The sequence below is a fragment of the Oreochromis aureus genome, linkage group 4 (assembly GCF_013358895.1).
Source record: "Oreochromis aureus strain Israel breed Guangdong linkage group 4, ZZ_aureus, whole genome shotgun sequence".
In the NCBI taxonomy this organism is placed as follows: domain Eukaryota; kingdom Metazoa; phylum Chordata; class Actinopteri; order Cichliformes; family Cichlidae; genus Oreochromis; species Oreochromis aureus.
Window position 1 is genome coordinate 9,002,564 of NC_052945.1, and position 13,321 is coordinate 9,015,884.

Consider the following 13,321-nt stretch of genomic DNA (forward strand, 5'->3'; position numbering starts at 1 on the left):
CTCAGAGTGTTTAAAAGGAGTGGTGTTTTGTTAACATCTGAAGTGTCTTTCAACTGTATGGAATGTAACTGTAAGTGAAATATTGATCTTCAGAATTCTAAGCATTTGTGTTGTGACTGTTTAATCATTAGCAACCATCTTCCTGAGTTTTCTGCCATTTTTTCTTCGCCCGCCCACACACATATTTTTTTTGCTCAAATATCAGTCTGATTTAAAGTTCTGCCTTCTGGGATGCTTCTGTTTTTCATTTTTAGCCAAGACACACAGCGGGATACACACACACACACACACACACACACACACACACACACAGATATTATTCCATAAACACTAAAAAACATACACGTAAAGTTCTAAAATCTTTATTTTCCAAAATCCACCCCTTCCTCTCTAATGTACAGCACTGTAAGATTTTTTATTTTGTTTTTTGTCAATCCATCCATTTGTACAGTGTTTCCTGCTCTCTAGAGCTTTGGAGGGATACCCTGAATGGATGGTCATGTTAGCAGTTGCTCAACCTGTCACCCCTGAGAAGGCCTGGCTAATGTGACATTAGGATCTGAAAAGGCCTTAAAATTACATTAATAATTAAGTCATTGTCAACAAGGAGAAAAAAAAAAACACACTCAAAAAATTTGTTTAAATATTCTCTTGTACTTTAAAAAAAAAAACATTTCGGCAAAAACCATGTAAACAAAAAACAAAATATAAAGCAAAGCATTTGTTCTTTCCCTGTGTGAGCCTACGGTAACATAATCTACTCTCTTATATGATAGCAATTTTTTATGATACAGATAACGATAGCAACTCTGGTAAAATCTCTATAGTTACTCTATGATTTCTACATATAATTTGCCTTCTCTAGATTCTTTATTTTAAGAAAAAGTTTCACTTCTTTAGGTCAGAGTTCCCACTGAGCGAGAGAAACAAACAAACATACAGTGAAGATTAAAGGCTGGCTGGTTCACTGAGTAGTGCGACTGGGGAGAATCATATTAGTATGGCGAGGGAGACCCGGTGGCTTTGCCTGTCCAAAAAAGGCTTGGGGGATCCTTCAACACAAACGTACATTGGATCACAAGCTCTAGTAGTAGATGGCAGTTATAGGGTTTTCACGACAGATGGCACTGCTGTGTTACACACAACTACACGTGTAGCACAATGGGAAATGCATAGGATTTGCTCCATTACTGTAATTTAAGAGAACATGATTTGGTATGAGCGCCGAGGGAAGGATGACTTGTGTGTGCTCCGAGTCCTCGTGAGATCTTGTCGAGAGTCCATTTTGGCGTAAGGAAGGGTGAATGTCAACAGATATTCAGGGTGGGAGGGGGAGACGGCACACTAGCATAAACAGCAATATGACATTTGATGTTGCACTTGTGACACTTATCCAAAACACTTCACTATGACGGCAATGTTTTGCTCAGTGGAAGTCATACAAAGGTTCTTCTGCTCCACTAAAGAGTGAAACAGCAATGTCACATGGCGCTGAAGCACCCTCTCTGCAGCGCAAGAGCAGCTATAAATGGAACGGCTCAGCCCACAGTCACAACATGTGGAGACTGACCATGAGCATCAAGCATCAAGGGCAGCACCGGGACAACCCATTATTTCAAATGACTCTTCGCTGACATATCAGAGTTGGCCCTTGGCTGTGTTGGAATACATAATACATCGTTACAGGTGTTTACAGTAGAGAATAGATAAAGCCATTGATACACTGAAAACACATCATAAACATAAACATATTGAATGTATTGCTTTAAATGTGAGACTTATCATAGTCCTTAATAAACCATAACGTGATCGTTCTCACCTGATTGTTTTTTTTTCCCAAAAAAATTATCACTGAAATTGACATGGGATCATAGAACATACACAAAAAAAGCTTAATATAAACACGATTTTCATTGCTTTTTAGGTAAATTAGTTTTAAGGTGCTTTTAATGTGGTTGCCATGGCACTGTGCTTTGTTCCCGCCCACGTGTGTGTGCAGACACTGCAAGAGGATGTCAATCAAATACTGGTTGAGTAGCCTCCCCACCTACTGTCATCCAAACTTTTTATCAAGCTCTGAAATCCCATCAAGTCTTCAAGTTATCCATTGTGTTTTCATTATGTGTGTGATGTTGTGCTTGTGACTGGGGGAGGCAGGAGGGGGAGGGGGGGTTGCTTTCCCTGCTGCTCATCATCTCATGCTGAGATAACGCCAGAGAAAATCAAGGGCAACAGCGAGGTGACGAAAGTGGGGTGGAGGAAAAGAAGAACAGCAGTCATGAGGGGAAAGAAACTATGGCGTTTTGCAATATAAGACATCCATAGCGGCAGAAATGTTTTCATGCTGCCAGCTTGGCAAGAACATAATGTACAAGTTGCATTGCGTGAATGATGCACTGGGGCAAAAATCATTCTGAAGACAGATTTGCAAATTGAAAGAAAGTCAAGTTGACAAGTTGACCTTTTCTGGACCGTAATGACTGCTTAATCCTGGGGATACGGGAACGGAAAAAAATCTGGAGGGCTATGACTGTGGCTGTGACTCAGAAAGAAAAAGAGAGACGTGTTTTATTCGTAAGAGTTAAGGGCTGGGAGAACAGTATTTGGCTGAGGGCTGGAGGTGCAAAATGTTGTTAATGAGGTTTTAACACATGAGCATACTGTATGTAGTTATTGATTCACACACTACCCACAAATAGCAGTCACTTTTATCCTTCATAAAAGCTTAAAGTTAAGTGGAGGTAATTGTCCAGAGAGTTGCTTTAACAATTGCCGTATCCCAACTGCAACGTAACCTCAGCATTTGACCTCAGTTGATCCTTTAAGCAACTTCGCTGAAGACGTGATCATTGAGACTGGCACGTGCAACCATCTGGATTGGGTTCAGCTGCTTTAATGACCTATGATGACCTTTCATCAAACCTCCAAACCAATAAGTTAAAAAATGTTTTATAAGAGCATCAAGTAAAGGGACCTTATTTTGTGGCAACCACACTAAACATACATCTAGACTTGTCTATATTTGTTCTCTAATAAATTACACAATAATATTCATAATTCAAACCACGTTGACCCATGAAATGGCTATAAAAGCGGCCTCAGTTCACCAGTCACTGTCTGGAGGCCTGTCCTGCTCCTTGGGTAATTTTAAGAGGAGCAGAAAGAAGGCATGATGGGGGATCTTGGCCTTTTTTAAGAACAGCTCTTAGGCATAATGGCCTTTCGAGAGTTTGAAGTTGTGCACGCTTTCCATTTTAAGTCAGGCAGGCTGCATAGTTTGCGTGTGGCCTTTGTTGTATGGGTCACACTTAAGGAGGGCCTTGGATTTGGTAAAGGGACAGGGGTGGAGCTCAAATGGGAAGTGGGTCAAGTCTTTAGTAGGGGGAGAAGATGATAGGTGTGTGTGTGGCCCGCAGGGGCCCCGGAGCAGGCCGGAACAGTGCAGGGCCCAGGAATGGGGTCTGGATGAAGGTGGTGGTGCCCACTGGGTGGCGCAACGCCAGTGGGTTAGTCGCCACTGTGCACAGAGTTGGCGGGGTGAGGGGGCTGGGCAGGAAGCCAGTTGTCAAACTCTTGGTCAGCTGCTTCTGCAAGGCCAGTTTGGTCTGGAGAAAACAGGAGGGGGAATGGCAAGAAGTGAGAGAAGAACACAGTGAGGAGAGAACACGTTTACTGGACAAACATGTCTCCCAAAGCCATGGCCCTTTTTCCACACAGAGCTGCAGCAGAGTAGTACATGTTCTTACTAACAGACCTGGATTCTTGATGGCTTGATTCATTAGGCACCTCTAGTTAAAATCCATATTTTGTAATAACACAGCAAAAACAGCCAACATTAAAAATGTTCTCAAAGTTTAATCACTGTTTATGTTATTAAGTTAAAAAATAATAGAATGTGCAATCTGCATGTGCACTGGTGCAGTAACCTTTATACGTCATTACTTAGTAACAACCTTTGGCACTTATCATAACTTCCTCAGTCCTTGCAATATGCAACGCATGTTTAGGATCCCACAGATTTTCTATGATATTCAAGTCAGGGGAATAGTAATTCCCATTTCAGAAGCTTTAAGTTGAATTTCTTTAGGTAGTCACGGTAGATTTTGAAGTACATTTTGGATTATTGTCCTAATGAAAAGGCCGGCGTCTTTCAGTTTTACTCTCTTGACTGACTGTATTAGATGTGCAGCCAGAATCTTCTGACATTTTATGGAATATTTTCTTCTGTTTATCCATGGCTTGTGCCACTGGCTGTCACAAAACCTCAAAGCAGAATATTTCCATCCTTGTTCTTAAGCCTTGGCATTGCTTTTAGTATTTCATCAAATGCTGCTCCTTTATTTACCCTTCCAAAGACATCCTTGGGTAACTGCAGCATAAGGGCTCCTCTTTTCCCTTGTCTGTCTACAGTACACCCAAAAAACAACCTCTGGCTTATCCAGATGTTGCTTTTCATACTTTAAATAATGAGCTTTGTGATATGGGTGTAGGTGAGGTTTTGTTTTTTTGACTCCTATACGTAGGTCCTTTTATTCATAACTGCTGCACACTGCAGTGTGCACTTATGTGTCAGCTAAATCTTCCTGCAGCTCCTTTACAGCCATTTGCAGGGTTTTGCTACGCCTAAGATTTATCTGACTGTTTTCTTCTTCCCATCAGATCCAAAGTTCTCCTCAACTGTCATTTTTAAAATTTACATTTCAGACAAGAAAGCTTGCAAGCTGGAAGTGCTCTGACATTGCTTTACAGTCCCTGTATTTGCTTCATTTTAGCTTCACTTTTTTAAAAACTTCATAGGAGTCCCCAGGTTGTGAATTTTGACGAATCACAGAGTTTATTAAAGTCTGGGAGGACATTTTTGACCTGCTTCAGAGTCAGTCGAAGTTCAGAGACTTCAACTGACTTTTGCACATCTGCACAAGTATGTCCCAAAAAATTAACAGTGCGTTAACGATTGAAAAATGCTCATTTTTAATGTGTTTTTGCAGAGGTTTTATTTTTTTTAAGCTCATTTTCATTTTGAAAATCAACAAAATATTAAATTGTCCAGAGGTGCCCAACTTCCATAGATCTGTACACAACAGCTGAAATCTAGGACCACAGCATGGATGCACTTCAGCCTTTTTCATCAGGACAAGGGTTAAGCTGGAGGCTGTAACTCTAAAGCTCTCCAATATTAAAGGGATAGTTCTGATTTAAAAAAAAAATCAAAGGTGAATTGCTTTAATTACTGGTCACGATATATAGCTTGAATGAGAAATCATTTACACATTTCAATACCAAAAAAACAGTTTAAAACAATTCTTAAAGAAGAATATTTAGAAAATGCAAATGAAATTGGTCATTAAGAAAATACTTTAAGCAATTTAGAAATTTACATAAGATGTTCCATAAATTGTAGGCAATTAAAAAAGAAAAACCTGAAACGGTCTCAGGATAAGAAACATTTAAGTGTCTGTCATGATGCCAACTTTAATTACTTTAATTTCAGATCATGCTTCAGCCATCATTTTGGTATGATGGCTACAATTACTGCAATATTAATGAGTCTTGGTGATAAGGAATGCTGTAATCGACAAAATAATCAAAAAGCATATGTTACCATAGTGATATATCCTGTGAATAAGAAGTAATAGAGAAAACACAGGGTTAACTCTGAAGATACCTGGATAAGCCCAAACCCTGCTTTATAGCACTGGCCACATGGGGTGCCATATTATTTAATGGTATCTGCTTTATTGCTATCACCATTAGCTAGTTAAATAAGTAGCACCTCATGTAAAACATGGAAACAAATCTAAAAAACAAAATCAGAACAATCCCTTTAATGCAAACATGACTTCTTTGTGAGATCTGCTCAGTCCCCTGCCCATGGCCAGGCCTAAAGTTCAGCCAGCTGCAGCTCTCGCCTTCCAATCCAACCCCAGTCTCAGCCTCTCCTGCCACTGACCTGCGAGGAGAGGGAGGTGAGGTTGTACTGGCTGAATGCTTTCTTCATGGCAGACACAGCCACGCCTGCATAGCCACTCCATCTCACGTTCTGTAGGATGGAGGAGGGGGATGAGGAGAAGGAGAGATGGGGAGGTGTATACATGACAGGAGCAGAGAAATGATTAATCTGGAGTGCTGATTCAGGCTGCTGTTGTCAGAGCTGGTCAGTGGGGAGAGCAGGACTATTTTAGACCTGTCTCAGGGGTAGGGGACTTACTGAGTATAAAAGTGTGCTTAACCTCTATGACAGTTGCAGGCACACAAGCATGCTGCCTCACCAAAACACAGAAGTCCCTGAGTGAACCCTGTGTAAAGTGATCTGCGTGTTTGCAGTTTTCATTGAATGTTTGTCTGGGCCTGGGTCAAATCAGTTAACTGTTACAGAGAAAAATTAAAACTGTTGTTTAAAAATGCATTAGTTTACAAGCTAGACTGAAATTATTCCAGTTTTGGGAAGAACGTTCAAGCATATCTGCTGTAAGAAAAGGCAATTATGCTTTGTTTGTTTTCCTCGAGTGTGTGTGTGTGTGTGTGCATATTTGCATGACAGTGTTTTGTTTTCCTGTGTCTTTATGCTGAGACTTACCGCTAAGCTGGAGCTTGGCTGGCTCTTGCTGTGGGGGGTAAATTTGGGTTTGGGCGGTTTTCCGGCCAGCCTATCCTTGTGCCTTCTGCTATTCATGTGCTGCTGAGACCAGCGGAAATACCATTAGCAAGCTAACAAGAATCTGTTGTACCACAGTGGAACAACTTCAAGTGTTATCTGCTGAATTAATAATGGATAGACATTGAGTACGACTGAAGTGAAGAGAAATTACATCACATTACTTTCTACCTCTGCCGCACTCCTTCTCTGTCTCCAGTACTTAAAGGGTACGTCCTCATGGGATAGAGGTTTATATAAGACTGGTGAGATGCATTTAAGGCTAAAGAAGTCTGGGTGCTGACACATGACAACATATCCTGCATCTTTTCCACTCCAGCATATACAGTCCCATGACACAGATGTAGCAGTAAATGAACATCAAACGCAGAGAAATTCTTTCTCAGCCCGGTTTGATGTTGGTATAACCAGAATAAATAGAGAAAGCTTTGCAATAATGAGAGGTAAATAATTGCTCAATGAGGAGTTAGTTAAAGCATCAGATGGTATCTGTGTAAAAATAACAGCTTGAATGTATTCTGCACTTACAACCTCCTTTCAATTGCTTGATTCATGCATCCGTAAATGAAACAGCTTTGATTTAAGCTTGCAGATTTCCCCCATCAAGGTGACGTTAAAATTGTCTCTCGGATCGAGTAATGTCTTTAAAATCTCATTATTCATATTTATCACTTTAATGCACATCATTTTTTTAGCTTTTATAACTGTGACATTACAGGGCAATGTGATTTAAGTTCAATATGTAATATTAAACCCTCAGTGTCTGGGATAATTGTGTGTGCAGACACTTTTGTTTTCTAATTAATTCTGTGGCCACATCATCTGTCTGTGAATGTGAGGTAATTATACAGTATGCAACATTTTATCCGACTGGCATGATTGGGCTAGAGTGCTTTTCCCTGCAGAGTCAATAGCACTTTCATGTCCTTTTGAACAAAATCCTACCAGGTTAGCAAGATTCTCACTTAGTATGCATTGAGAAACCTGCAGGACTTTCCCAAGCCCATGTTTCCCTCCTCATATTTCATTTTATACCACACAAGAAGGATAAATAAGTCTGAGAGTGTTAGATCTTGCCATTTTGTTCCCCTGCCCTCCTACATAACAGCAGAAACCCGTGATGCCCTTTGTGGTGCTTGTGTTAAATACATTTCTTTTTATTTATGCCAACTCTTATGCAATGTGAACAGTACCTCCTTTACAGGGCAAAAGGTGTAAATTATACATTAGTAATTATTTTACCTGACTCAGTTGGGTCTCAGAATTCACAAAGATCTCACACACTTCACACTGGAAGTTCTTGCTGGGAACCCCAACGCTGCCTTTGCTGCCTAGTCGCTTACTCTTGCAGCCTGCACGAGCTGCCACCACTTTGCCCCTGCGTCGTGGCAGAACACTGTGACCCTCCAGCATCAGTTTGTGCTTTGTACCTTGTATAGAAAGCAGAGAGTTGGCAGGTAGGTTGTAGTTTGAATATAATATATATATATATATATATATATATATATATATATATATATATATATATATATATATATATATATATATATATATATATATATGTGTATATTTAGGTAACACTGAACCAAATGTTGAAAATGTGCAAATGTGAAAAAAGATTTCAGAACATTTCTTTTTTCAAGAAAAAAAGTGCAAGCCTCAAGGTCACACATCACGCTCTTACCGCTGTTATGTGCTTCCAGTTGGGAGATTGAGTTTACTGTGACTTTACAAACAGGACAATGGAGGTGAGCTTTGCTCTTCTTGGGGTCTTTGTCATCATCTGTACCAGGCACCCCATTTGTGCTCGATGTGTCGGCACGGATGCCTGACTCATTGGTTGATCCCACAGCGTCTGGGACTTCAGGGGCACTGGTGTCTGAAGCTGTCTCAGAGAGCTGTGAGGAAGGCGAAATCTGAGGGGGGGAAAGAGTGACCAGCTCCATAGAAGAAACCTCAGATACAGGTGTCAGCATAACCGAGCTCTTGGGATTCTCCTCGAGCTTCACCTCCAGGTTGGCTGATTCTAGATCAGACTGAAGACCTGTAAAAAAATTAAAAAGGGAAAGAGAACAATAGCTGACTATTATTATTTAACAGTATACAGTTTAATCCTTCTGAGCTCAGTGGAGAGATTGTTTTTTTGTCCACATTAGCTTGAAGCAACTGGCCTCTCCCAAAAAAAACAAATGTCATTGATGGTTCGTCATGAACATGTTGCATCACTAGTTATTATTTTGCTTGACATTACTACTACATAATTTACTGAAATTCACTGACATTGGTAGCCTAATACTGTGCAGACACCCTTTAACAAATAAATAAAAGTTTATTTAAATTTTAATGCCTTGTTTATTTCTTTCTCTATGTCTAAAGTAGAGTGTATGTGACATTTGGAGGTCTAATTGGTTAGAACCTACCCATACACTGCTATGAAGCATAAAAGGTGGAAATGCAATTACTTGTTAAACTTGTGATGAATAGTTGCATTTGTGAAATAACATTTCCTGGGCTGATTACAAGCTGTTTGATCAGAATTAATATAATCTCTACAGAGCACGATGCTGCCTGAAAAACAATCAGACGCGCACAAAACCTAACATACAACAAACAGGAATATACAGTCACCAGATGAAAATCTCCAAAGAAACATTTTTTTTCATGGTAAAGTGATGAAAGCCAGCTTAATAGTACCTATCATGTGCTAGCCTTGAGGAATTTTCTGATATAGTATCAGCTTTTGTTTTAAATCATGTGGAACAGACTGGATTACAGTTGGCTTAGGTAAGTAAATGCCATCAGCCTCCTCCCATTCTTCTTTCTCTCTTTCCCCTTCTTCGTTCTCCCTCTCTATTCAAATATCAAGTGGACCTGGAGTCTTAGTCAAAATAAACAAACCCATCGACTGCTGGCCCCGGCCGATAAGTAACTGGAGTTCCATTACACGTCTCCCCTTCACCCCATGGCCCTCCCGAGGGAGTCACGCACTTCACCCCAGAGCACTGTGTGCTACGCTCAATGAATATCTCCATTTCATTTGGAGAGTGTTCGTTCTTTCTTTCTCTCCCTCAGCTCAGACACACACACACACACACACACACACACACACACACACACACACACACACACACACACACACACACACACACACACACACACACACACACACACACACACACACACCACCCTCTGTGCAACTGTGCTCCATTGATTTTTCCTTTTTACGTCCCAGAGTAAATTCATCATTGGAGATAAGGGTCTTCCTTTCTCATTACTACTAAAGAAAAAGAAACTATATAGAAGCAAGATTAGACAGTCCCCTTGCTGTAATGAGAGTGACCCTTGAGGGATCTGAGCTCCTCTCGAGAGGGGTGGGGGGAGGTATGATCCTGAGTGTTGGTGAAAGACTGGGCCACCTGAGAAGTCTCTAGAGGGGAGTGATACTGATCAGTGGATTAAGCAGAGGAAGACATGGAGGTTGGTGGAAATCAAAGCCCTTAAAAATCCAAGGATTTAGATCATGAGGTACCTCACTCTGTGCTGCTGGATGAACATCAAATACCCCTGCTGAGTTTCGGAAGGGGTACGATCTCCATTTTTAGAAACACTACATTTCAACAGCTAAGAAAACCTTTACTCTTCCACCATTAGCGCTGAAATAAGTCTATTATTCATGCAATTATTCAACGTGAAACTGGTGCCCATTTTGGTAATTTATTAAGACAAACTAACTCGATTTCTGGCAACTGAAGAATAAAATGTTGAAGAAGTCGAATTTAACAAATTAAATATTTAGATCCAGATTTGACTAGGGGGTGGCATGGTGGGACAGTAGTTAGTATTACCCTCTCACAGCAAGACGAATGTAGGTTTAAGAATCTTGTCTCTATCTGAAGTTTGCATGTTCCCTGTGTGGGTTTTTGCAAGGTTCCTTCCACAGCATAGCGAAATTTATGCTTGATTAATTGGTGATTGTGTGTAGGTGTGGAATAGAGCATACTATAATTAGCATCTTTGTGTTAGCCCCATGAGTGAATGGTGACCTGTCCAATGTGCATCTAATAATAGGTGGATGTACCAAATGGTACCTGTAACAATTTTGATGAGCAGTATTTCCTTATATTAATGCCATGACTTTGCCACTCATCCAAAAATACCTTTTGTGTCTCCATTTGTCCCATTTATCCTCTGACTGTTTACATTATAAGCAGAGACCAAAACTAGCAAAATCTCCGATCAAAGGCTGGCTCTTTGGCAGTACTAGCAGGCCTTCTGTGGAGCAGAACTACAGAGCAGCAAATTATGGATCATTGATATGCAGATAATCATCATATTTCTTTAACCTGAATAGGATTTAATCTAATAAACAGTTAATCTTTTGACAGTCTAGTTTAATAAAACAGGTTTTAATAGCTCTTAGATCTCCCAATTCAGCAGACTGATCCGCTGAGAACTTTAACCACTGCCAAAATAACAAAAAAATATGGATACTGGCGTCATTAAACGCAAACTCTCTTACGCATACAGGCGCCGAGCACTTGATTTAGCAGGCAAGTGCTGATTCAAGGCAGCTTCAGAGCATAAACAACTTCTCTAGGGAAAACTCTTGCCTTTAAATCATCATTACTGTGGTGACAGACATAGTCCCAGCAAAGACGGGTTCAACAGTGGAGTCAATCAAAGCCAAAGGTGATTGATGCTTGTCATGATTGATGCCGGCTCTCTGTCTCTTAGCACCAGCCTGGTGCTCTCTTCACTTGCTCAGCTGATGCCCTTTGTTAGGATAGGACATGGTTTATAAGCATCGATTAGTCCCTTTGTACAACTCCCTGTCCTTTCTGAATGTATGGACTGTTGAGGTTCCCTCCAAGACAGAATAGTTTGTTTTAAAGGGAAAGAAATTACAATTTTTGTAAGCAAGAAGAGCGCTTTTGATCATTTGAAGTCATGAAAAAAATCCACATTTTGACAAAATACATTTGAGTTTATGTTATGTTTTTCATACATTTTCCTTTTTAATACTTGTTTTGTAAATGATAAACTGGCTCAAAATGCCCTCAAGCCGTGATCCAGTTGGATATGTTTTTAGCCTTATCTGTGAATAAAGAGATTTCTATGGATTCTATGAATCTTTTAATGTTATGTGATGATGAAATCCTCACTGAAATTCAAGCTCTCTCTTTCACACAGAGGTGAATCCCTCTCCATCTTTACATTTGAAAGATTCAGCCTCTCTGTGATGCGCTCTTTTGAATAGGTAATCACATTACTTAACACAAATGGGTATGTGAAGTTCTACAAGGTGTCTTTTGTTAGTATCACACATATTTTTTTTTTTTCCAATTTTCATTGCTCCTGTCTAAACTTCAGCTGTTTTTATGAAATCTAATATTTTTGCTTTTAAAAGACTGGGACATTATTGCATTCTGTTTTTAATCAACATTTCACAGCACTTTTTGAAAGCAAAGTTGTACAACATTTGTCACTGCACCTCTAAACAACAAATATAATTTCATTCTACAGAATAACATTGTTTGCTACTGCCTTCCTAACTGCACTGCATTCTGAACTCACACAATTATGGTTAGATTTACACAATGAAATCACAACACTGTGGCTCGGGTTAAAAGCAGTACTTCATTATCCTCAGAAGCCCTTTGTCATCATGGTTACAATAATTACCAACTGGATGAGGTGGTCAGGCTTTAAAGAAACCAACATGTTGTGGGATGGTTAGTGAAACAATGATTTTGAACACATGCATTTATGTCTCACCCTGCTATACTGTTATTAATGTATGTGTCCTGCTATTATTGGTTCTCTTATTTGTGCTGTGAAAAGGCTTAAACTTTAATTACCCACACCACTCCATGGTGGAAATGCTCCAAATTTTCTTGGAAAACATCTTGTGTTTAATATAGACTTTGAACCCCATCCAGTGCTGATGTCGAGAGGTGGCGCACGAGTAGTAAATGTCTTCTGTGTCTAAATGTGCATATAGGCATTTTCTAATGAGGCTGAGGAGGCTGACCTTGTGGGTTGAGAAGAAATCTGTTTACTCAGAGCCAGAGAGCCAGAGTGCTAAGAATAGCAGACAGGTGTGTTATTGGCTCCTGATGGCACACAATGTGGGCATTAGCCTCAGACAGCTCCCCACCAGCCTTTAGTTTCATGGCAGATATAACTCATTTCATAGAGTGTTAATTTGGAGCACTATTCCATTACAGTTTGGCATTGTGGTGCATGCCAGCACTGGCTCGCACTGCTGCATTTCAATTTCACATTAGGCCAATCACACAATTGGGCTTATTAAAGAGTGTTCCTCCTCACAAAATTGCTTTAGAACTGCAAAATTATTCACAGCATAAAAACTAGCATTGACTTATGTACTTTCTCTCTTCACTGACCCCCTCCTCCATGTTCTCTCTCTCTCTCTCTCTTATTCTTTCCCCTTTCCCTCAGTGTTCTTCATTCATTTCATCTTATCTTTCATTTTCCACTCATCATCTCATTTCGTCTCTGCTGTTGCATTCCTCTTTCAGAGCTCTCCTTTGCAACAGCGAAATATTAAAATGATATTTGATGAGAGCGTTATCAGGCTTCTACTCTTTTGTCCACTTTCTCCTTTCTGAAGGAGACTCCAAAAGTGCTCCAGGCAAAAAAAAG

At 40.1% G+C, this 13,321-nt stretch overlaps 1 protein-coding gene across 5 annotated transcripts in view; it reads right to left on the reverse strand.

Annotated features, from left to right (window-relative positions):
• Nucleotides 1-346: 346 nt before the first annotated feature.
• znf385c (zinc finger protein 385C) overlaps nt 347-13,321 on the reverse strand; it is a 135,829-nt gene continuing 122,854 nt past the window's right edge. For 2 of the 5 annotated variants that reach the window (XM_039611500.1, XM_039611502.1), the window contains exons 6-10: nt 8,340-8,699; nt 7,898-8,085; nt 6,578-6,679; nt 5,951-6,040; nt 347-3,605 (exon numbers count right to left, since the gene is read on the reverse strand). In XM_039611500.1, coding sequence (XP_039467434.1) covers nt 3,375-3,605; nt 5,951-6,040; nt 6,578-6,679; nt 7,898-8,085; nt 8,340-8,699 — 971 coding nt within the window. In that variant the 3' untranslated portion in view covers nt 347-3,374. The remainder of the gene's footprint in view (nt 3,606-5,950; nt 6,041-6,577; nt 6,680-7,897; nt 8,086-8,339; nt 8,700-13,321) is intronic. The other 3 variants (XM_031729886.2, XM_031729887.2, XM_039611501.1) reach the window with 3 other exon arrangements.